At 44.0% G+C, this 24,123-nt stretch overlaps 1 protein-coding gene across 1 annotated transcript; it reads right to left on the bottom strand.

The window, feature by feature from the left end:
* Nucleotides 1–1,477: 1,477 nt before the first annotated feature.
* LOC141197756 (uncharacterized) lies at nucleotides 1,478–21,786 on the bottom strand. The gene is made up of 9 exons (XM_073662845.1): nucleotides 21,714–21,786; nucleotides 13,532–13,922; nucleotides 13,366–13,436; nucleotides 12,852–13,001; nucleotides 12,543–12,722; nucleotides 12,336–12,459; nucleotides 12,155–12,252; nucleotides 11,856–11,946; nucleotides 1,478–4,841 (listed from the first exon to the last, which is right to left on the bottom strand). The coding sequence occupies exons 4-9, from the start codon at nucleotides 12,945–12,947 to the stop codon at nucleotides 3,061–3,063; spliced, it is 2,370 nt and encodes a 789-aa protein (XP_073518946.1). The 5' UTR covers nucleotides 12,948–13,001; nucleotides 13,366–13,436; nucleotides 13,532–13,922; nucleotides 21,714–21,786; the 3' UTR covers nucleotides 1,478–3,060.
* Between the last annotated feature and the right edge of the window lie 2,337 nt (nucleotides 21,787–24,123).

Here is a 24,123-nt window from a genome sequence, read left to right as displayed (position 1 = left end):
ACCTTACATGCAAGACGGACTTAACTGATTTAATTGAGAGTCAGCTTGACTTAATTGTTTACACATTAAAATAATGACCCATTAGCGACAGATGTCAGCCATAATTATGAGATAAGGCAATGAGGTAATGTGTGGAAAGGGACCTGATTTTTCCTATAAAAAGCCTATTTGAGACACTACTCAGTGTTCATTTGTGATTTCTCCGACCGTATAGATCCTATATACAATTTGGCGGCAGACAACTCAGACGAGAACACACGCATTATGTGTGCACCTAACAGGGGGATCTTCATAAGATCAGATAGACAAATTATTGGGTGGGACTGGGGAAAACCCAGTAGTCATGGTACACGTTGGTACCAATGACAAAGTTAGAGGGAGGTGAAAGGTCTTTAAAAATGATTACAGGGAATTAGGAGAGAAGCTGAAGTACAGGTGGTGTCTTCAGAAATACTGCTGATTCCACTACGTCACTAGAAAGTCAGCGGGAACTTAAGGAGATAATTGTCAGGAAGAAAGGGTTTGGGTTCATGGAGAACTGGGATGACTTCTCTGTCGACTACAGGCTGCACCTCAATGGGGAGAATGCAGATGTGCTGGGGAAAAAAATGGTCAGATGGATGGAGGAGCTTTCAAACTAGAATCTGGGGGAGAGAGGTTAGCCGTGCAAATAAGGAGGTAGAATAGACAGAGAGTGAGACATTCAAGGAAAGTAAGGAGGAGAGTAACAGTAATAAATGTGCTAATAGTATTAAATGTCTGCAGGCAAATGAAAGAAGTCTTGAAAACAAAATGAATGAATCAGAGACTCTTAGGTCAGCCACAGATTACAGAAACCTGGTTAGATGAAAGCCATGACTTGGAGTCAAACATAGAGGGTTACACTACATTCAAACGGATAGGAAAGAAAAATAGGTAGACGGGTGTGTATTTTCGTTAAAACCAACTTAAGACCTCAAGCTCAATGACGACATGGGGGGCAGCTTCGACAATGTAGAGCACACATGCCCAACTCTTGGTGATTATATTTGACCCACGACACCAGAACCACCACACCTATGTGGGGCTATTATTGTGAATGGAGGACTTTGTGGGGCCCATTATTCTGTATGGAGGACTATGTGGGGCCCATTATACTGTATACTGGTTGGTCCACAACTTTATCCAAGTTTTTCATTTTGGCCCTCTGCATGTTTTGACCTTTACATCCCTGATGTAAAATCAGTATGGGTAATGTACATGGAATGGCAATAATGGAAAGCTGCTAATTGGACTTTGCTAGAAGCCTCCTAATATAGCTGAACACGTAGAGGATGATATGCTGCAACAAATTAAAAAAGCAACAAAAACAAGTCATGGTCAAAAGTGTTGGCTCTCTTGAAATTGTTCCAGAAAATGAAGTAATTCTCCCAGAAAATTATTGCAATTACATGTTTTATTATACACGTTTATTTCCTTAGCGTGTATTGAAACAGCACAAGAAAACAGAGAAAAAAAAGGCAAATTGAACATAATTTCACACAAAACTACATAAAATAGGTCGGACAAAATTATTGACACCTTGCCAAAATTGTGGGTAAACAACTTTGTTTCAAGCATGTGAAGCTTGTTCAAATGCAATTGTGGCAAGTAACAGGTGTGGGCAATATGAAAATAACAACTAAAACCAGATAAAAAAGGGAGAAGTTGATTCAATCTTTGCATTGTGTGCATATGTGTGGCACACTAAGCATGGAGAAAACAGAAAAAGAAGAAGAGAAGTGTCTGAGGACTTGAGAACCAAAATTGTTGAAAAATATCAATAATTTCAAGGTTATAAGTCCATCTTTTGAGATCCGGATGTTCCTCTGTCCAACGTGCGCAACATAATCAATAAATTTACAACACATACAGTCAAATATGGTGGAGCTTCAAAGAGGTTTTGGGGTTGTATTGCTGCCTCTGGTCAGGTACCTTGACTGTGTGCAAGGAATCATGAAATCTGAAGATTAGCAAAGGATTTTGGGGAACAATGTAGTGCCTAGTGTCAGAAAGTTGGGTTTGCGTGCTAGGTCATGGGTCTTCCAGCATGACAATGACCCCAAACATACTTCAAGAAGCACCCAGAAAATGGATGGAAACAAAGTGCTGGACAGTTCTGATTAGCAATGAATCCGGATCTAAATCCCATTGAACACCTGTGGAGAGATCTTAAAATTGCTGTTTGGAGAAAAACATTAAAATTTGAGAGTCCTCAGTGGTTGATACAATCTTTTCAGTTAGCCATTAGTCAGTAAGCTTTCGAGACTACTCAGATCTCTTCAGCAGACATAGTATAACACAAAATCTGAAGAGTCACATATTTATACACAAGAGGGCACAGCAATAATGCAATAAATAAGACAAGTGACGTGAAGCAGAACTATCAGTTTCGGAAAGGGATAAGCAGTTGTGGCCGTAAATATGTGTGGACACAAGTAGATCTATTCTTTTTTTCTTTTTTTGGGTGGCGATGAGAATTCATCCTTGTTTTAATTTTTTGCCTGGTCTCCCCTACATACAGACCCCCAGTTGGACATTTGCTACATATAATTAAGTACATTACATTAGTTGTGATGCAGCTGAAAGTAGCTGGGATCTTGTGGTCATGATGTGAGTTGGGAATCTTTATCTTGTCCGTGGTCATTATAAATGGACGGGTTTTACATATACAGTTGGTGAGGACAAATTTTGTAAGCTTCACCACAAAGGTGAAACTATCCTCCCGGTCAGTTTGCTTTCCCTCCCAGTACCTTTTAAGTCTAACAATGTTAGGTTTCTGGGAGATTATACTTGTTCCTTTTATTTTTGGTTCTCCTTAGCCTGCCTTCTTTGCCCTATATGAATGTGTTTTTGTTTCTCATTCAGAGATTTCGTATTTTACTTCATACTTTCCTTTTCCCTCGTTGAGAGTGTGTTGCAGCCTCCTCTCTAGTTCCTCAGGAGGTATGAGAAACTCCTCAACGGCTTATTAGTTAGTTAGGTGTGTGGTGGCATTTTTAGCTGTGCTGCTATGTTTTTTTTTTCTAGTTTCTACAGAGACTAGTTGGGTGTAGTTGCGGCATTCTCCCCTGTGTGGGATCTCTGGTGGCTATCAAGATGCGCTTTCTGGTTAAAACATTTCCCACATTTTGAACATGAAAAAGGCTTCTCCCCTGTGTGAGTTCTCTGGTGCTTATCAATATCCGATTTCTGGTTAAAACATTTCCCACATTCTGAACATGAAAAAGGCTTCTCCCCTGTGTGAGTTCTCTGATGTTTGATAAGACTTGATTTCTCTGTAAAACATTTCTCACATTCTGAACATGAAAAAGGCTTCTCCCCGGTGTGAGTTTTGTGATGTTTGGTAAGAGTTGATTTCTCTGTAAAAGATTTCCCACATTCTGAACAGGAAAATGGCTTTTCTCCTGTGTGAGTTCTCTGATGGTTGATAAGAGTTGATTTCTCTGTAAAATATTTCCCACATTCTGAACAGGAAAATGGCTTCTCCCCTGTGTGAGTTCTCTGATGTTTATTAAGATATGATTTGTGTCCAAAACATTTTCCACAATCTGAACATGAAAATGGCTTCTCCTCTGTGTGGGTTCTCTGGTGCTTAAGAAAACTACATTTATGGTTAAAACATTTTCCACATTCTGAACATGGAAAAGGCTTCTCTCCTGTGTGAGTTCTCTGATGTTTGATAAGATTTGATTTCTTTGCAAAAGATTTCCCACATTCTGAACATGAAAATGGCTTCTCCTCTGTGTGAGTTCTCTGATGTACAATAAGATTTGATTTCTCTGAAAAACATTTCTCACATTCTGAACAGGAAAATGGCTTCTCTCCTGTGTGAGTTCTCTGATGGTTGATAAGAGTTGATTTCTCTGCAAAATATTTCCCACATTCTGAACAGGAAAATGGCTTCTCCCCTGTGTGAGTTCTCAGATGTATATTAAGATATGATTTCTGTACAAAACATTTCCCACAATCTGAACATGAAAAAGGCTTCTCCATTGTGTGGGTTCTTTGGTGCTTAAGAAAACTAGATTTCTGGTTAAAACATTTTCCACATTCTGAACATGGAAAAGGCTTCTCCCCCGTGTGAGTTCTCTGATGTATATTAAGATATGATTTCTGGTTAAAACATTTTCCACATTCTGAACATGGGAAAGGCTTCTCCCCTGTGTGAGTTCTCTGATGTATATTAAGATATGATTTCTGGTTAAAACATTTTCCACATTCTGAACAGGAAAATGGCTTCTCCCCTGTGTGAGTTCTCTGATGTGCGATAAGATTTGATTTCTCTGTAAAACATTTACCACATTCTGAACAGGAAAATGGCTTCTCTCCTGTGTGAGTTCTCTCATGTGCGATAAGATTTGATTTCTCTATAAAACATTTACCACATTCTGAACAGGAAAATGGCTTCTCTCCTGTGTGAGTTCTCTGGTGCCTAACAAGACTTGTTTTCTGATTAAAACATCTCCCACACTTGGAGCAAGAAAATCTATTCTTCGCTGTGTGAATTTTTTGAGGTTTAAGAAAAGACTTTTTGAGAGGAAAACTATTTCTATATTCTGAATGTGAAAATGGCTTCTTTGCATTAGGAGCAGTTTGTTTTTTAATGCTTATTTTGTGACTTTGATTTTCCTTAGTAGTTGGTAATGGATCAGAAGACAGGACCTGTTTCAAAGGATCAGATGACAGATCTTGGCTGTGAAGGGATGATTGTAAATCTGGAGAAATGTCATTCATTTGAATTGTATCCTGTTGGATCTGAAAATTATCTGATTTGAAAATTGAAGATGTCAGCTGTCCCTCTGATCTCCTGGTACAGACATCTGCCAAGAATAAAACCAATTATTATTTTTAATAAAAAATCCTTGAATTTTATATTTTTGAACATTTCTACATAAACTGTCCGTAAAAAAGGCAAGTTATATAAAAAAATTCACTTATTCACCAGGACAATGACTGTCTAATAGAAAACCTCATAGGATGGACCAGTAGAGCGTAGTGTTCAACTGTTTGTTCATTCTGCCTCCAAAATATGGAATAAAAAGCCACCAAACAATGTTATGTAGGCGAAAATAATACCAATAAAAACTTCTACTTATTTGACAAAAAACAAGTCCCCACTCAGATCCATCATCTGTCAATGGAAAAGCCTTAGTTACTTACCGGTAACGGGATTTTTCGGAGCCCATGACAGCACCACGAGAGAGAGGATCCGCTCATCAAGGACAGGAAACCTACAGGTTAAAAAGGGCAGCACCTCTCTCTCGCCTCAGTTTAGTTAACAGAGCATGAGAGGACCGCCAAGGTTAGTTACAATAAACACATCATTACATTAAGTACATTACTTTCACCAACTTCTCCCAAAGGTGCACAAAACAAAGGAAAGCCAACTCTACGGGAGTGCAAAACACCAGTGAAGGGAGGGAATATACGGGTGCTGTCATGGGCTCCGAAAAATCCCGTTACCGGTAAGTAACTAAGGCTTTATTCGTTCTCCCATGACAGCACCACGAGAGAATTACAGAGACGAAAGGAAATTAGGGAGGGACCACTGCTTGAAGCACCCTTCTCCCAAAGGTGAGATCGGCAGAGACACCCAGGTCCAATCTATAATGCTTATAAAAGGTAGAAGGAGAAGACCAAGTGGCAGCCTTACATATCTCTTCGATGGAAAGCCCTGTTTTCTCCGCCCAGGAGGTTGCTATCGCTCTAGTGGAATGAGCTCTCAACCCCTCCGGAACCTCCTTATTCCATGAGGAGTAGGCGAGGGATATGGCCTCTCTAATCCATCTTGCAATCGTAGACTTTGAGGCCTTACAACCCTTTCTAGCCCCCTGATGGCATATAAATAGGGAATTATCCTTCCTAAAACTGCGTGAAATCTGTAGGTATTTGAGTACGCACCTCCTCACGTCGAAAGTGTGTAGCCTCTCCTCTTTTTGATTTTTTGGGGGAAAGCAAAAGGTTGGGAGAACTACCTCCTGAGTTCTATGGAACCGAGTGACTACTTTTGGAAGAAAGGCTGGGTCAGGTTTTAATACAATCCTATCATCCTGAGTAAATGGCGGACATATGGAAAGAGCCTGTATGTCACTCACTCTTCTGGCGGAAGTCAGGGCCACTAACAGGGCTGTTTTAAGGAAAATAATTTTTGGGGAGGCTAAATCTAGGGGCTCGAAGGGAGGATTAGTTAAGGCATCTAGGACCAAATTCAAATCCCAGGGAGAGGATTTTGCTTTGATAATGGGTCTACACCTAAAGGAAGCTTTCATAAATCGTGCTATCCAATAATTAGCTGCAATATCGGAAGAAAACAAAGCTCCCAAAGCCGACACCTGTACTTTTAAGGTACTAGTGGTAAGCCCCAATTCTAAGCCCCGCTGCAGAAACTCTAGTATTTTCCCAATAGGGGGCCCCTCCTCTGGTTTAAATTCCGTAAATGATAAAAACTTCCTCCAGGTCGGTTGTATTTTGTCGCAAAGAAGTCCACTGTCGGAAGACCCCACATTGCCACAATTCTGGAGAAGATTTGAGGATTCAACGACCATTCTCCCTCTTTTATGGAAGTACGGCTTAGGAAATCAGCTGTGACGTTTTCTTTCCCTTTTAGATGAATAACCGAAAGGGAGAGACAATGATCTTCTGCCTTCTGAAGAAGTCTGTCCGCTACCCTCATTAAGTCTCTTGAGCGGGTTCCCCCTTGGTGATTTATATAAGCTACCGAGACTTGATTGTCCGAGAGTATATGGACATGCTGGCCCTGTAAATATATAAGGAACTTGTTGAATGCATAATCCACCGCCAAAAGCTCCTTAACATTTGATGACAACTGTATCTCACTCCTTGACCAGGTCCCCTGAACTAAGTTTCCTTTGAAGTGAGCTCCCCAACCTGCAGCACTCGCATCCGTAGTTAAGACTGCCATCAGCTTACACTCCCAGGGGACCCCCCTAGAAAGATTATCGTGTCGTAACCACCAATGAAGGGAATGTATGGTCCGAGGACACAGGGTAAACTCACGGTCTAAATGTCCCTCTAGGACTGAGTTGTTATACAATACATCCCACTGAAGAGCCCTTGAATGAAATTGTGACCAACGAACTGCGGAAAAACTCGAGGTTAAGGTCCCTAATAGCGACATGGCTTTACGGAGTGACATAGAGGGTTTATCCATACACTGTCTTACCAAACCCTGGATTCTTGTAATTTTTTCTTCAGATAAATAACATAACTGTTCTTTTAGAATCTAAAATGGCCCCCACATACTGCGGAGCTTTGAGTGGAGTTAATCTAGATTTTTCCAAATTTAGAAACCACCCCAAGCCCTCCAAGACAGACATGGTCACCCAAAGGTGGGCCTCGCATTGAACAAAAGAGAAAAGAGTTTCCCACTATCAGGAGATCATCTAGGTAAGGGATTATTAGAATGTCTCTTTCTCTTATATGGGCCATAACCTCTGCCATTAATTTGGTGAAAATTCGTGGGGCTATTGCTAACCCAAAGGGAAGTGCAGTGTACTGAAAGTGTTTAACCACCCCCTCAATTTCAATGGCCAGCCTCAGGTATTTCTGATAGTAACTATGAATGGGAATATGGTAATACGCATCCTTGAGATCGAGAACTACCATATAACAGTGGGGAAAAAGCAACTTTATTACTGTTTTCAAGGATTCCATTTTGAAAGTGTCTACTTTAAGGAAGCTATTTAAAGATTTTAGATTGATAATTGTCCTGAAACTCCCATGCGTTTTTGGGACCAAGAAGAGCGAGGAGTAGAATCCGAGACCCTTTTCTGAATCTGGAACCTCAATCAGGACGTTTTTCCTTATTAAGACTTGAATTTCCGATACGAGGGCAGTCTGGCGTTCTGGGGAGGAACTAGAGGGAACAATCATGAATCTCTTGTGAGGAAAAGCTTGAAATTGAAATTTTAGACCATACTTAATCAGGCTCAAAATCCAATTACTATGAGAAATCTGTTCCCAAGCTGGGAAAAATAATGACAATCTCCCTCCCACCTGGGCTGATTGTGCATTCCCTGGCTTCTGCTCATTTTTTGGAGATGAACCAAAGAGAAGGCCTCTACCTTTTCGACCTCTTTCTTCGGACTTGTCCGGTTCCCTGAAGAATCTTCTTCGGATGAATTTTCTTTTCCGAAACGATCTCTTAAAGGAGGGTAGAGGTACCGATGGAAAACCCTTCTTAGGATCTCCGGCCTTCTCCAATAATTCGTCCACAGTCTGGCCAAAGAGATATTCCCCTTCACAAGGGATTGTACACAGCCTGGACTTTGTCTGTACATCCCCAGGCCAGCATTTAATCCATAACGCTCGTCGAGCCACATTTGACAGAGCTGATGACTTTGCTGCCAATCTGACTAAGTCCGCAGACGCATCAGCAAGAAAGGCCGCTGCACCCTAAACCAGTGGAAGGGAAGAAATAATCTCCTTCCTAGAAACACCATCCCTTAGCTGACTGGAACAGTTAAACAGTCAAACCATCAGGGCTCTAAATGTGCAGGTGGCTGCTACTGCTGGTCTCAGTGCTCCTGCAGCTGTCTCCCATGCACCTTTTAAGAACGTATCAGCTCGTCTGTCCAGGGGGTCTTTTAATGCTCCCATGTCATCAAACGGGAGGGAAGTCTTTTTTGCCGCTTTAGCGACAGCAACGTCCAGCTTTGGTGCTTTTGACCAAGAGGAACATATGGCATCCTCAAATGGGTACCTCCTCTTGAAATATGGAGGAACACTGCCCTTCCTGTCGGGTTTTTTCCACGCTCTATCAATGAGGTCTTTAACTCTTGCATTCACGGGAAAACGTTTTCTCTTTTTCTGACCTAATCCACCAAACATTACGTCCTCCACAAATTTTTCTGCCCTCATGTCTACAATGCCCATGGTAGGCTGGACAGCTTTTACCAAGGCATCAACTTCCTGCAGAGGAAAACACTGTCTATCCGATTCACTATCAGAAGAAGAGAGAGCAGAGGAGGAAATGTCAGATATGTCAGAGTCTGAACCCGGCTGAGGTTCCTGAGAAATATGAGTAGATTCTGAGCCTTGCAAAGCCTTGCCTATTTCCTCTCTAATTAAAGTTTTTAGGCCCAGGGAAAACCCCGGGGTTTCCTCCGCCATTACTTTGTTAATACACAGCTGGCACAATTTCTTATTATATGCATCTGGGAGCAGATTGCTGCATAAGGCACATTCTTTATGTTTCGATTTAGCTGAACATTTCTTGCTCTGAAAGAGGAGTTTATAGAAAGAAAAAAGGAGGAGGAAACTATTAGTAGAACTTCCACGAAGATTCCACTTACCCCACAGAATATCTGGTACCGCAGAAGAATCCATCATAACCGGCGGGGAATCACGCTGAACCGGACCATTTTTTCTGCTCTTAGTGGTGAACTTCCTAGCTGAACGACTAGACCCAGACCGGGAATGACGTTGCACCACCAGTTGTGAGGGCTCCCCAGAGGGCTGCTCCTGCAGCAGTTGTTCTTGCTGAGGTGAAAGCTGCTCCTGTGAATCTCCCATGTCTACCAAGGTAACAATGGGCTGGGAAGCACCTCTGTATGTTGCCAGGACTCTTTTACACTGGCTATACCAGGTACCATGTGTGGGCTGATTTATTTATTTTATTTTTTTTTACGAACCCAGGAGGGAGTTAATTGTTCCCACTTGGTTCCCCTCCCCCAGGTTGGCTCACCGCCGCCTGCCCAGCTGACGTTGTCTTCCTCATGGCTTCGGCGTCCTCATGCTCGCACGCACTTCCCGGTTGCGCGCGCGAGCTCCGCCCACTTCCGGTGACGTCCCCGACGCACCGGAAATACGCCCGGTTCTCCTGCCTCGCACAGCGGGGGGGGGGGGGACGTCCGCTAGCGGCTCCACACATGGCGGATATCTACCTCCTGTGAGGGGATGTCTCGCCTGCTGCAACGCACACGGAGGTGCCCCAATGAGCCCTGCCGTGGCGTCTCCAGAGGCCCAGGACCGACAGCTCCATCCAGCGCCCTGTGGCTCCCTCTGGGGCAAGAGACCATCTCCTGCAGGTAAGCCTGCGAGGTCTCCCATCATGGACAGGAAACCTAAACTGAGGCGAGAGAGAGGTGCCGCCCTTTTTAACCTGTAGGTTTCCTGTCCTTGATGGGCGGATCCTCTCTCTCGTGGTGCTGTCATGGGAGAACGAATAGAACAGAGGTTTCCATATTATTAGTGGCTCAAAGGCTCTTGAAAAGCAACATGGCTTCCATAAACCAATACAGCAATTTCCACTCTCCCAATGTCAGATCTCCCCCTCGCTTCTGAGCCTTGCAGTAGTTTATGTGCCTAAGTAAGTCACATTTAGCATCCATGTATTTGGTATTACTATAATGAGAAGAACCCACTTAACTTACGGTGTGTGTCTCCTGCAGCACAATCTGGACACTATGTGTTGGGTAATAAAACAGCATATTTGCAATTTTCACTCTCCAACATCCACTGTGTGCTAATTTCTGGAGAGTGACTGTGGAGTCAAAATAGTCACTTCTCCTATAAATTAATTCACTGAAGGTTATAATTTCCAAAATGGAGTCACTTTATGGGGATTTCTACTGCTCCGGTTTTCTGCCATTTTGTCATATTAAGGCTTCTGCAAAAGGTGTGTCCCATCTCGTCTGGGACGTCGGCTTCTCCTCCTGCTTCAACTTGTGTGACGTTTGCTTTTGTCACCAGGCGCCGCCTTATTCATCCTGCAGGCAGCGCTGGTGATGGAGGAGACATCAGAACCAGAAGCTCTGGGTGGCTCATGCTCTGTCCAGCCACTAAGATTAGGGAGCCTGGGACCAGTAGTACCATCCAGTCTGGCAGTATGGGTGTGTCTGCTGTCCAGCTGGAATAATCTGCTCCCGGCTTCAGCCATTTGGAGAGCACCACACCCTACTAAAGCTGGAAGCATATTGCCGGAAGCTGCCAGATACAGCCTTGTTCTCCTCTGGTTCAGTCCTCTGTGCTCAGCTCCCGGCTTGTGGATTTGTTTCCTGTTGTGACCTCGGCCCGTTTACTGACTACTCTTGTGTCTTCTGATTTTGTATTTTCTCTGCCCTCCTGGTTCTGACCTGGCTACCAGACTATTCTTCTTCCCATCTCACACCACAGAACAGCAGGTAACACCGTGGCCCAAGCCTAGGGGTCTCTGTGTAAGTCCAGATCCATGTAGAGAGGTTAAAGGGTGATGAGGAAAGTAATTTGTGAAATATGTAAACGGGGTAGATAAGGCAAGGCTGTTCGTGGTAGCCATCTTTTGAGCTTCCAAAGCGCCCCCAATACATTGTGTCTGCAAACTATTCCAGCAAAATCTGCATTCCTAATAGCTAAATTGCGCTTCTTCCCTTCTTAACCTGCCATGTGCCCAGACAGTAGTGTACAACCATATATAGGGGATTGTCAAATTCAAAAGAAGTTGGAAAATAATTTGTAAGGTCCATTTGTTTCTTATTATCCTTTGTGAAAAATTTCAAAGTTATCACCACATAAAGTGACATCTGTCAGATTTGAAAAATGGGGCCTGATCATCTGCACATTCTACGTACGCTTTGTAGTTTACAGACCTGGGCAGGTAACGGTCAGCGTCTCCTAATCCCAGGGGGTAGGTGGATCCTCCAGGTTGTAAGTTCTATAGAAAAGGGCTTTCACAATTTCCCAAAGTAATTTGAACGGAGGAGAATGTTGTGGTCTACAGGCAAAATGGTGATCACACGATTGTGATACAGCTGGACTACACCACCGATAAAGCAGCCACAGCCGGTGACCGAGAAGAATTTGTGACTTCTCTGTATTTAGTGATTACTACTCACCTGGGTAGTCATATGTAGGAATCTCCTCTTTACACCGCTCATCATCCCTCACATATGTCTCTGTAGTATTAATATGGGTCAGATCTTCACCCTGAAACAAATAAATATTATAAAAGTCAAAGACAGATGGAGAAGTCACATCTATGATCGGCTCTAATCCTGCCATCTCCACCGTTCTCATTACACAAGTATAAAACATAATAATGGTGGATAAAACAAGACTGAATCCAAAAATACAAAACCTTTACAGCCGTCTACACATCATAGGTGAGATCTCATGACTCCTTCTCTCCATCTACCTGATGATCCTGAGGAACATTGGGACCTTCTTGTTTACAGTCATGTGGAAGAAGAGGACGGGGACATCTATCTGGTGTTGTCCTCTTACTGGATAGATCTGGAGGAAACACATACAGGGACTGAATTCATTCTTTACATACAGATAATTATAGGCCGTGTGTATTTAGTCCTGTCTATTACCTGGTGATGTGAGGGGCTGGGGAACCTCCATCATGACGTCCTTGTACAGATCTTTGCGTCCTTCTAAATACTCCCACTCCTCCATGGAGAAATAGACAGCGACATCCTGACATCTTATAGGAACCTGACACATACAATGATACCGTCATCTCCCCGATCCCTTCATAGCGTTACTGTATAATGTCCCAGCATTCCCAGCAGTGTCACCTCTCCAGTCAGCAGCTCAATCATCTTGTAGGCGAGTTCTAGAATCTTCTGGTCATTGATGTCCTCATGTATCAGGGGGTGAGGTGGAGGCCCTGTGATTGGGCTCAGGGGTCTTTCCCATCCCTCAGACACAGGGTCCTGACAGCGCTTATTAGAGGTCTTCTTCACTACTGTGTAATCCTGGTTATGGAGAGACACATTAATAAATCTCACTCCAGACATTTCCAGAGTCCTCACCTCTCCAGTTCTGTCCATCTGTTATTCCCATAGATAAGAATGATGTAATGTGACGTCATCAGAATCTCTCACCTCTCCAGTAAGCCAGAAGAGGATCTCTAGGGTGAGGTGGAATATCCTCTCCGCCATCTTGTCTCTGTCCATATCCATCTTTGATGGGTAAATCATAAAAATTTTCTCATATAGAAGATCTTCACTGAGAGGATCCGATATTGTAGAGACCTGGAGGAGAAAAAGATAAGTTGATGGAACATCATAAAAATCCTGTGTAATAACACAACTATTGGAGATAATGAGGGGAAACATATGAGGAGATTTATTATTTTACAGTATTTCGTTTTTTTCTTTACATCTAGTAATAAAACCTATATATTTTAGGACACATACAACAAGCAGTTTCTTCCTTGGAGTATGTAGCTGAATACGTTTCTCATAGACGCACTGTCAGGGAAATATTGAGAAAATATTAAAAATTTCTCCCAAACCCCTCTTAAACAGTGTATAATATTTTGTTAAACCCCATTAATGCGGATACATCATAGTATAGAGCAAGTATATATACAAATTGAAGAGAGGTGACACCTACTAGACTGCTGGATGGTATTCAAAGGTAGGAATTCAAAAGTGTGGAGATATGTTGACTCTGGTTACTTGGGTCTGCAGAAAAGAGCAGAGAGTGGCAGACACAGAGTTATCAGCTGAGAGGGACTGTGGAGTCAGAGATACACAGAATAGAGCTGGACGTAGCATACCTGTGACCCCTAGTTCCGGGTTATAAGGTGGTACTGCACGTAGTGGCTTAGAGGAACACTGTGTCCACCGCTAGTTCCTGGTGCTGTGAGCGTTGTCAGGGGCAGGATGGTATCAGCTGACCAATCGCCACCAATCCCGCAGTGCTGTGTAGTGTGAACTCCGGAAGTGCACGTGTGACGTCACCGGAAGTGATGCAATGCTCCCAGGAAGCTGTGCGTTCCGCAGGCTGGTGTAAATGCGTTCCAGTGAGCCGGAGGTTTGAGTGCCAGGGAGAGAGAATGTGCGTTCCACTAGTATAGAGCATAAGACCCAATGGGCATGAGCCAGAGCCTTTGTTGGAGTGGAGAAGGATCCAGGAGGGGGGACAAGAGTGTACCAGAGAGGAATAATCTGCAATAAAGGAGACAATATATGAGTAGGATATGGAGATCAAAACATGTATATTATTGACCTATTCAAATTGAAGACCACATTTCCAAATGTCAAATACATTTCAACATAGGGTCACATAAGATCCCTGGGTGACAAGTTTCTCTATACCAATTGTTCAATGAGAACCAAACTCCAAACATAAAAAAAACTTATATAAAAAGCCAGCAGGTCATAGTCCCTATTAAGGCCTTTCGTCTCTAAGGACTGTAATTCATGAATCCAGTAGGCTTCTCTACGTTTGAGAAGACTCACTCAGTCGCTCCCCCGACGTGGTGTCAAAACTTGTTCCAATACCTGGTACTTGAATTGAGAAATACTATGTCCTGCCGTGATAAACTGTTGGCGAATGGGTAACATTAGGTTTTTGCACCAAATTGTGGACTTGTGCTTTGAAATCCTATCCTTTATGGGCTGTGCCGTCTCCCCTACATAGATTCGGCCGAATGGACATTTAATAAGATATACCACATATGAACTGTCACATGTAAAGTACCCTTTGATGTTGCATATTTTGCCAGTTTGTGGGTGATGAACAATGCTACCCCTGAGGACATTGTTGCATTGACGACATTGGAGACATGGGAATGTGCCCATTTTGGGATTCTGCAAAAACCATTGTTTAGGATCTTGGTGCGCTGTGCCCAAATCGGCACGTACCAGAGAGTCTCTAATATTGGTTGCTCTCTTAAAACAAGGTAGGAAAGGTTGTTGGAACGCAGGGATCGTGGGATAGCCGGTTTGTAAGATGTTCCTGTGTTTCCTAATGGTTTTATGTAAGATGTAGGTGAAGGGGTGTAACATGTGAACGAAGGGGATTCAGTCCTTAGTGTTTGGACGAACAGCTCTGGAATTCGACGCCTGGGGATGCAAGAAGCTAGGTGGATAGCCTCGTTCAGTGAATTTGGTCGACATTTCTTGTAACCTCTGATTGTGGATAGTTTCACTGGACACAATCCGTTTGACCCTCTGAAATCGTGATGTAGGTATAGATTTCTTCATCGACCTTGGATAAATGCTAGAAAAGTGTAAGGCTGTGTGCCCACGATGCGTTTTTAATGTGTTTCTGCAGCGTTTTTGCAACTGCGGAAACGCATTAAAAACGCATGGTAGAAGGGCAGCAATGTTCCCCAATGATAATCCGCATGTGCTGTGCACATGCTGCGGAAATTTCCGCTGCGGATTATCATTGCGGAAAAAAACGCAGCACTACCAATTATTTTAGGGAAGTGTTGCGTCTTCGCCGCCATTGACTTGCATTAGACCGCATGGATTACGAATCACTGTATATGTAGATGCGTAATCCATGCGTTCTAATGTGCGGATGGTACCCGGGTGTAGATGAGAGGAGAGTCTCATCCACACCTAGGTACCATTAAAAAATCTGTAAAAAAAGAATAAAATAAAAAATAAATATATATTTACCTTCTGGCGGCCCGCGCTGTGCTCCTGCTTGCTTCCCGGCACTTTTCAGTGGATTGAAGGCCCTGCGCTGACGTCAGAGTCATGTGATGGGTCACGCGATGCCAACGTCAGCAGGTCTTTCAATCCACTGCTGCCAGCAGCCGGGACTGATCGAAACAAGACAGTGCGGGCCATCGGAGGGCAAGTATATATATATATTTTTTTATTTTTACCACTCTCTCGGTTCACACTATATAAATCCATGCTGTTTGCATGGATTTATATAGTGTGACCTAGTTGTCACAAGCACTTTCCAAGTGATGCTAATCACTTGGAAAGCGCTTGTCAATCCACATGCGGAAATGTCAGTGAATAACGCTCCATTTCCGCAAGTCCCTGGCAGGAAAAAGCATGTACAATCCGCATGCACAATCCGCATGTACAATCCGCATGCGTTTTTTTCTGCCAGGGAGATGCAGAAACGCTCAGGAAAAAATCCGGAGCATTTCTGCATCGTGGGCGCATAGCCTAATAGGCCAATGCGATCGGTGAGCTTGGAATAGAGGTCAGTTGTTAGGTGGCCCTGTGTATCCTTGATCACCACGGTATCAAGGAAACTAACACGGCTTGAATCATATGTCATGGTGAAGCGTCTTGAAACCACAAACGTTTAATGTTGTGGGATTGATTGTGTCAGATAAATGTCTTCTAATACATTTTTTTAGCGACTCTGACGTGCATCCCACATATTGTAGTTTACTCTCTATACATTCTATTAAATGCACTGCTCAAAAAATACAGGGAACACTCAAATAACACATCCTAGATCTGAATGAATGAAATATTCTCATTGAATACTTTGTTCTGTACAAAGTTGAATGTGCTGACTACAAAATCACACAAAAATTATCAATGGAAATTAAATTTATTAACCAATGGAGGCCTGGATTTGGAGTCACCCCCAAAATTAAAGTGGAAAAACACACTACAGGCTGATCAAACTTTGATGTAATGTCCTTAAAACAAGTCAAAATCAGGCTGAGTATTGTGTGTGGCCTCTAAGTGCCTGTATGACCTCCCTACAACGCCTGGGCATGCTCCTAATAAGGTTCCGTAAACTCCTGGACAGTCTGTGTTGTAACGTGACGTTGGTGGATGGAGCAAGACATGACCCAGCTTTCGTCCTTCTCCATCACAGCAACATCCCTTTAAAAACATATAAAAACTCGATACTGAGACTCTTGATCACGTCTGCTAGAGCATGTATTCCCTCGCTATGGAAAAGTAACACTATCCCGACAATCTCACTATGGTTCTCCAAAATAAATGAGATTATGTTAACGGAGGAGCTCACCTACACGATCAATAACTCCCATGATAAATTTTATAAAACATGGTTCTACTGGAGTTTAAATCTTCCGCTGATTACCTTGACCTCATAGGGGAAAGCTAAGTCTATACTTAAGGAGCCTCTCCGAAGTTACCCTAACCCTCTTACCCATACATCACTTCCCTTTGTCTTTGTGTGCACTTATGTTTTTGGTTTTAACTACTCGTTTTTTCTTTTATAGCCCTTATTTGTTAATCAACATGAATATGTAATGACTTAATGTTTAAGTCTGAGTCACCACGCTGGTATATCCTAAAACACATTGAACCAAATGTTCTACCAGCGACTCTACTTTGTATTGTGTTTAATTATTTCATTTTCAAATGTTTTGGAAATACTGGTTATTGTTATGGTTATGGGGTCATGTTTGACCTACTACTTGTTGCACAACTAGTACCCGGTGTTTGTATTTGTATTTCCTTTTCAAAACTTAATAAAGATAAATTTATAAAGGATAATCAAATCACATTGCGTTTGATATTTGTTTCTTGAAAAAAACTCGGTGAAAGTTTTCCGCCCAGTGTAGAAGCCTTTTTGGATACAAAACTCAAACAAAATATGCAAAAGACTTTACAAAGTCTGGAGGATGGATCTCAGACATCAAAAAAACTAAGTTTGAAAGAGATATCAAAGACTGCGAGTCAAATTCAATTTACGCATGGAAATGAAACAAACCAGGAGCTACTGTTCTGAAATACAAGTCACACAATAAATTCAAAGGAAATAGAGGAGAGCGGAGGTCAGCTTCACAAATCCTAATGTGTCCATGGGTTCCTCTAATTATAATTCTCTGAGGACTTATCTGATGCATCAGTGGGATCAACTAAAGACAGATGGAACAAAAATAAATTCTAAAGTATTCCCCACAATTCAGCACAAAACAACGGGCGGGCAGAAAGCAAAAACGTGCCCGGACATGTGCGTTCCATGCCGGAGTGCATCACGGTCTCCTATCTGCGAATGCGCATTTCCGGAAGCATGCGTCCCACGCATATGGTATTGGATTGCATTCCACCAATATAGAAAAATCCTATCTCTGAGATCAGCGTCATGGGAGACTAAAAACAAGTATTGCACATCATCCCATAATGCAATAGGCATGTAGATCTACTTTATCACTACATAAAATATTGTTCAGGTCTATTGCCTGTATATTAAAATCTGTGACATTATGGCAGTACCTTTTCAACCATAAAAATTAGCCCTTGGGTATTCCTCTTTTTATGGAGATGGGGTGGTGGCTATCCCACTTCAATAGTTTATTAGTGCTTGAAGGTTTATGGTAGATGAATGTCCCTAGGGTCCCATCCCTTTCTTTCTTGATTAGTACATCCAGGAAAGGCAACTGGTAATCATTAAACTCAGATGTAAATCTCAGGCCGACTCTGTTGAAGTTGAGTTCCCTGACACATTCAAAAGATTATTCACTCGTCCCTGACCAGATGATTAAAATGTTGCCAATATATCTATACCATACCCCAATAAATGAATGCCACCACTTATGATCATCCCTGAATATTGTGGTTTCCTCCCACCAGCCCAGGAATAGGTTAGCATACGAGAGAGCCCAGGGGCTCCCCATCACAGTACCCCTGAGATGGTGGAAGTACTTCCTATCAAAAAGAAAGAAGTTATGAGTAAGAGTGAATTTTAGAAGATCCTCCATGAAGTCATTATGTCTGCTACACTCTATTGATCTCGATTTCAAGAAATGTCTTACTCCTCTGATACCATCCTCATGCGGTATATTACTGTACAAAGCCCACAGTAAATTCCTAAATGGTAATATTTGACCCCTATTGCATAATTAGAGATACAGAAGGATCACCACACTTGTTAGTTACTAAATAGTATATATGGGATATAACTGATAAGAAATAATTCTGATATAGAAGCTCAGATATCTCGATGAAGTACAACAATATGTGATCCCCATTCACAGGGAACTGAGTAGCAATGGGTAGAGTATAAAATCCAAAAATGTAATCCGGAATGGGTCTGTATTCATACAAAACAGGCATAGGAGATTTGCTCATTGAGTCCCTTAGGGGCTCGTGAATCCAGTCTAAAAATCCACTTACTTTCTTTTTTGAGGATACATCTATTGTGATCACCTCCTCTCACATTGGGTTTAACCACCTCAATGATACAAAAGGAGATGTCTCCGGTTTCACTTCAATGTGCACTGTTAATGTGTCTCGCTAATGGGGTGTACTGACCATGGCATATATCACCCAACTGCCCCCCACCCTCCTCCTAGACTCTGTCTTGGTCTTGCCTACATAATCTAGGGGGCAGGTGCATGTGGCCATATACACAAGTACTGAGGTTTTACAGTTGGAATAATCTCTCTGAAAATTTTTTTTAGTCGTGGAGGAACTCGAGAAAGATTTACATGGTCTCATCCAATTACATGTACAACATTCTCCAGATCTAAATAAACCGCAGAGATTCTTCTATCTAGCCAAGTCCCCTTGGGTGCAGTCTTTTTGTAGAAACTATGCACTAAATGGTCTCTAATTGACTGATCCTTTCTGAAAGTTATTGTGGGAGTAGATCCCACAGCACCCTCAGGTCTGGGTCAGCCACAAGTATATCCCAGTGTTTACTGAGGATATTAAAGATACAGTCACTCTGACTGTCGCAAGTTTTTCTTACTTGTGTTATCTCATCTTTTTCTTGGTCTCTTGAATAGGTATGGAGGAGTGTCTGTCTCTCCCATTTTTCTGCAAACAATAATGCGGAATCCAAAATGTACCAGGAGTACCCCTTTTCCCTGAATCTGTTGTTCAGGTCTATTGCCTGTATATTAAAATCTGTGACATTATGGCAGTACCTTTTCAACCATAAAAATTAGCTCTTGGGTATTCCTCTTTTTATGGGGATGGGGTGGTGGCTATCCCACTTCAATAGTTTATTAGTGCTTGAAGGTTTATGGTAGATGAATGTCCCTAGGGTCCCATCCCTTTCTTTCTTGATTAGTACATCCAGGAAAGGCAACTGGTAATCATTAAACTCAGATGTAAATCTCAGGCCGACTCTGTTGAAGTTGAGTTCCCTGACACATTCAAAAGATTATTCACTCGTCCCTGACCAGATGATTAAAATGTTGCCAATATATCTATACCATACCCCAATAAATGAATGCCACCACTTATGATCATCCCTGAATATTGTGGTTTCCTCCCACCAGCCCAGGAATAGGTTAGCATACGAGAGAGCCCAGGGGCTCCCCATCACAGTACCCCTGAGATGGTGGAAGTACTTCCTATCAAAAAGAAAGAAGTTATGAGTAAGAGTGAATTTTAGAAGATCCTCCATGAAGTCATTATGTCTGCTACACTCTATTGATCTCGATTTCAAGAAATGTCTTACTCCTCTGATACCATCCTCATGCGGTATATTACTGTACAAAGCCTCGATATCTAGTAAGGACTGCTCACCTACATGCATGTATACATGCTCGAAGGTATACATGTAGGAGAGCAGGCAAAGGCAAAACCATTTTACAGAGGGATTATTCCAACTGCAAGACCTCAGGCGGTACTGGGGGAACATTACACTGTGTGGGGGCATCATACATCCTGCATAAGGGGCATTACACGGTGGGGGGGCATCATACATGCTGCATAAGGGGCATAATGGGGGCATTACACTGTGTGGGGGAATCATACATCCCACATAAGGGGCATAATGGGGGCAATACACTGTGTGGGGGCATCATACATCCTGCATAAGGGGCATAATGGGAGCATTACACTGTGTGGGGGCATCATACATCCTGCATAAGGGGCATAATGGGGGCACTACACTGTGTGGGGGCATCATACATCCTACATAAGAGCATAATGGGGGCATTACATTGTCTGGGGGCATCATACATCCTGCATAAGGGGCATAATGGGGGCATTACACTGTGGGGGATCATACATCCTGCATAAGGGGCATTACGCTGTGTTGGGGCATCATAAATCCTGCATAAGGGGCATAATAGGGGTATTACACTGTGTGGGAGCATCATACATACTGCATAAGGGGCATAATGGGGGCATCATACATCCTACATAAGGGGCATAATAGGGGTATTACACTGTGTGGGGGCATCGTACATACTGCATAATGGGCATAATGGGGGCATTACACTGTGTGGGGGCATCATACATCCTACATAAGGGGCATAATAGGGGTATTACACTGTGTGGGGGCATCATACATACTGCATAAGGGGCATAATGGGGGCATTACACTGTGTGGGGGCATCATACATCCTGCATAAGGGGCATAATGGGAGCATTACATTGTGTGGGGGCATCATACATCCTGTATAAGGGGCATAATGGGGGCATTACACTGTGTGGGGGCATCATACATCCTTCATAAGGGGCATAATAGGGGTATTACACTGTGTGGGGGCATCATACATACTGCATAAGGGGCATAATGGGGGCATTACACTGTGTGGGGGTATCATACATCCTGCATAAGGGACATAATGGGGGCATTACACTGTGGGGGGCATCATACATCCTGCATAAGGAGCATAATGGGGGCATTACACTGTGTGGGGGCATCATACATCCTGCATAAGGGGCATTACACTGTGGGGGGCATCATACATCCTGCATAAGGAGCATAATGGGGGCATTACACTGTGTGGGGGCATCATACATCCTGCATAAGGGGCATAATGGGGGCATTACACTGTGTGGGGGCATCATACATCCTGCATAAGGGGTATAATGGGGGCATTACGCTGTGTGGGCAATAAAGGGGTCCTGTACTATGAGAACAATACGTTTCCTCCCTTCCTGTCTCCATAGTTGGGTCGTATGTATCTATTACAGGAAACAGAACAAAAACCTTATGATTCTTATAAAGGGGCAACACAAGACCCCAAAAGAGTCTCCGTGCTGAAGGGGTTAATGCCCCCTGCACCCAGTAATGGGGTCTCCACATACCTCCACCTGCAGAGCCGCCACCACATATATGGCTGCTCTGTGCGCACAGGAGCTGTGATGAGGTCACAGGAGGGGAGGAGTCAGGGGTCACATGATCAGGGGCCTCAGTGGATGCAGGACTCTGCTGTGCTGGTTGTCATGGTGCTGGATGAGCTGAAGTTTATGTGTGGGTTCAGGAGGGGTTTACAGTGTGGATGTAGCAGAGCCGCGTGTGTACGAGGTGTACGGAGCGGAGCCGCGCGTGTACGAGGTGTACGGAGCAGAGCCGTGTGTGTACGAGGTGTACGGAGCGAAACTGCGTGTGTACGAGGTGTACGGAGCAGAGCCGCGTGTGTACGAGGCGTACGGAGCAGAGCCGTGTGTGTACGAGGTGTACGGAGCAGAGCCGCGTGTGTACGGAGCAGAGCCGCGTGTGTACGAGGTGTACGGAGCAGAGCCGCGTGTGTACGAGGTGTACGGAGCAGAGCCGCGTGTGTACGAGGTGTACGGAGCAGAGCCGCGTGTGTACGAGGTGTACGGAGCGGAGCCGCGTGTGTACGAGGTGTACGGAGCGGAGCCGCGTGTGTACGAGGAGTACGGAGCAGAGCCGCGTGTGTACGGAGCAGAGCCGCGTGTGTACGAGGTGTACGGAGCAGAGCCGCGTGTGTACGAGGTGTACGGAGCAGAGCCGCGTGTGTACGAGGTGTACGGAGCAGAGCCGTGTGTGTATGAGGTGTACGGAGCGGAGCCACGTGTGTCCCCGCTTTCCCCCACATCTCCCAGAATAATGCAAAGTCACGTCCAATTATTATGGGATGCAATAGGTCCTTAACGACCGCCACTTCATGAGATGTGGTGCCACAGTCCGTGTTTACATCCACCGGAACCACTGGATAGTTCTTAGCGTCCCCATGGATACACCGGACACGCACCACCTTCCCAGGAATCAGTCCATGAGGGAGTATGGCCCTTATCAGGGTCTCCAAACTTCCTGAGTCCAATAGTCCAGAGACTCGTGCCCCGTTTACTGACACTGAGCATGCCTGAGGACCCTCGCCATGTTGAGAAACTGCGCTGCAGGCGGGGTAGGCAAAATAAGAGCAACGTCGGCCCATGTTGCAGTCCATTGGCTCAGAGTTTACGGAACACCGGGCGGCAGTATGGCCAGGGGTATGACATCTTCAACACACTATATTATGGGGTGGAACCTTGGGCACCAACTCAGACCCCTCCTGAACTCTATGACGCCCCCCAGGTGTGGCGCTAGCTCCCTTCTTTTGGTTGTCCGCTGCCTTTTGAGAACCCCAGTATTGAGAGGCTATGACCCCTTGTTTTCCCAACGGACTCTCAACCGCCTGGTATCTTTCCACCAACCCCACCAAGTCATCGGCATTATGGGGATCTCCCTGGGCAACCCAGGATTTCACCAACTTCGGAAGAGAATGTATAAACCTGTCTATAATGACCTTCTCCACCATCTGTGCTGGGGAAGAAGATTCTGGTTGCAACCACTTTTGGACCAGGTGTAGGAGGTCGAACATCTGGGACCGGGGAGGTTTGTCACTGCAATAGGCCCAGTGGTGCACCCGTTGCGCCCTGACAGTCAGAGTCACTCCTAAGTGTGCCAAAATCTCAGTTTTCAACATAGCGTACTCTTTCGCGTCCTGCAAGGCCAAGTCATAATAGGCTTTCTGCGGCTCGCCTGTCAAATATGGCGCCAGCACCTCCGCCTACTGCTCCGGAGACAATTTTTCCCGCTCTGCCACCCTCTCAAAGACAGTCAGGAACGCCTCAACGTCATCACCCGGGGTCTTTTGTAATGCTCTTCTTACCATCTTCCTGACGTATGAGTCATCACCTGGATCTGAGGATGTGGCGGTCGTCCTGCCACGGTTCTGCTCTGCCATGATTTAATTTGTCTTTGCTGCTGTTGGATCTGCTGCATCAGAAGTTTGTTTCCTGCTGCAGCATGCTCTGCTGGTACTGCTGCTGGTGTTGCGCTTGTTGCTCCTGCTGTGCTTGCAACAAATGTTTAAGCAGGTACTCCATTTTGTCCGGCGACACTTGCTGGCTTATGGTGGACTTCACCCAGGACATATATGTCTTCTTGCAGTAGTCACACTGCAGCTTGGGATCTGTGCCCGTGCTTCTAGCACCAATTGTAGGGATTTGTACTCACTGAGCCGCGTTGGAGGTAGGCACAGATTCACACAGTGATGCAATCCGCGAGTTCAAACAAACTGGTGGTTTATTTAGTGTCCATACACCAGTGAGGAAACAAAAGTAACAGCCTTTTCCTGGCACAAAAAGGAATAACAGAACAAAGCTCAAAATAATAAGTCCATGCGACCAAACGTTTGGACACACCTTCTCATTTAACGATTTTTCTGTATTTTCATGACTTTGAAAATTGTATATTCACACTGAAGGC

The sequence above is a fragment of the Phyllobates terribilis genome, unplaced genomic scaffold (assembly GCF_046119375.1).
Source record: "Phyllobates terribilis strain yellow unplaced genomic scaffold, ASM4611937v1 Scaffold_86__1_contigs__length_6382490, whole genome shotgun sequence".
NCBI classification, from domain to species: domain Eukaryota; kingdom Metazoa; phylum Chordata; class Amphibia; order Anura; family Dendrobatidae; genus Phyllobates; species Phyllobates terribilis.
This window is presented reverse-complemented; position numbering and strand designations above follow the sequence as displayed.

Bases quoted from the DNA above. Each gene is read 5' to 3' on its own strand.
- LOC141197756 (XM_073662845.1), bottom strand. From the start codon at position 12,947: ATGATTTACCCATCAAAGATGGATATGGACAGAGACAAGATGGCGGAG. The intron at 12,253-12,335 runs GTAATAGACAGG...TGTTTCCTCCAG, and splicing joins CCAGCCCCTCACATCACCAG to ATCTATCCAGTAAGAGGACA. The intron at 4,842-11,855 runs GTGAGTAGTAAT...TATTCTTGGCAG, and splicing joins TCCTACATATGACTACCCAG to ATGTCTGTACCAGGAGATCA.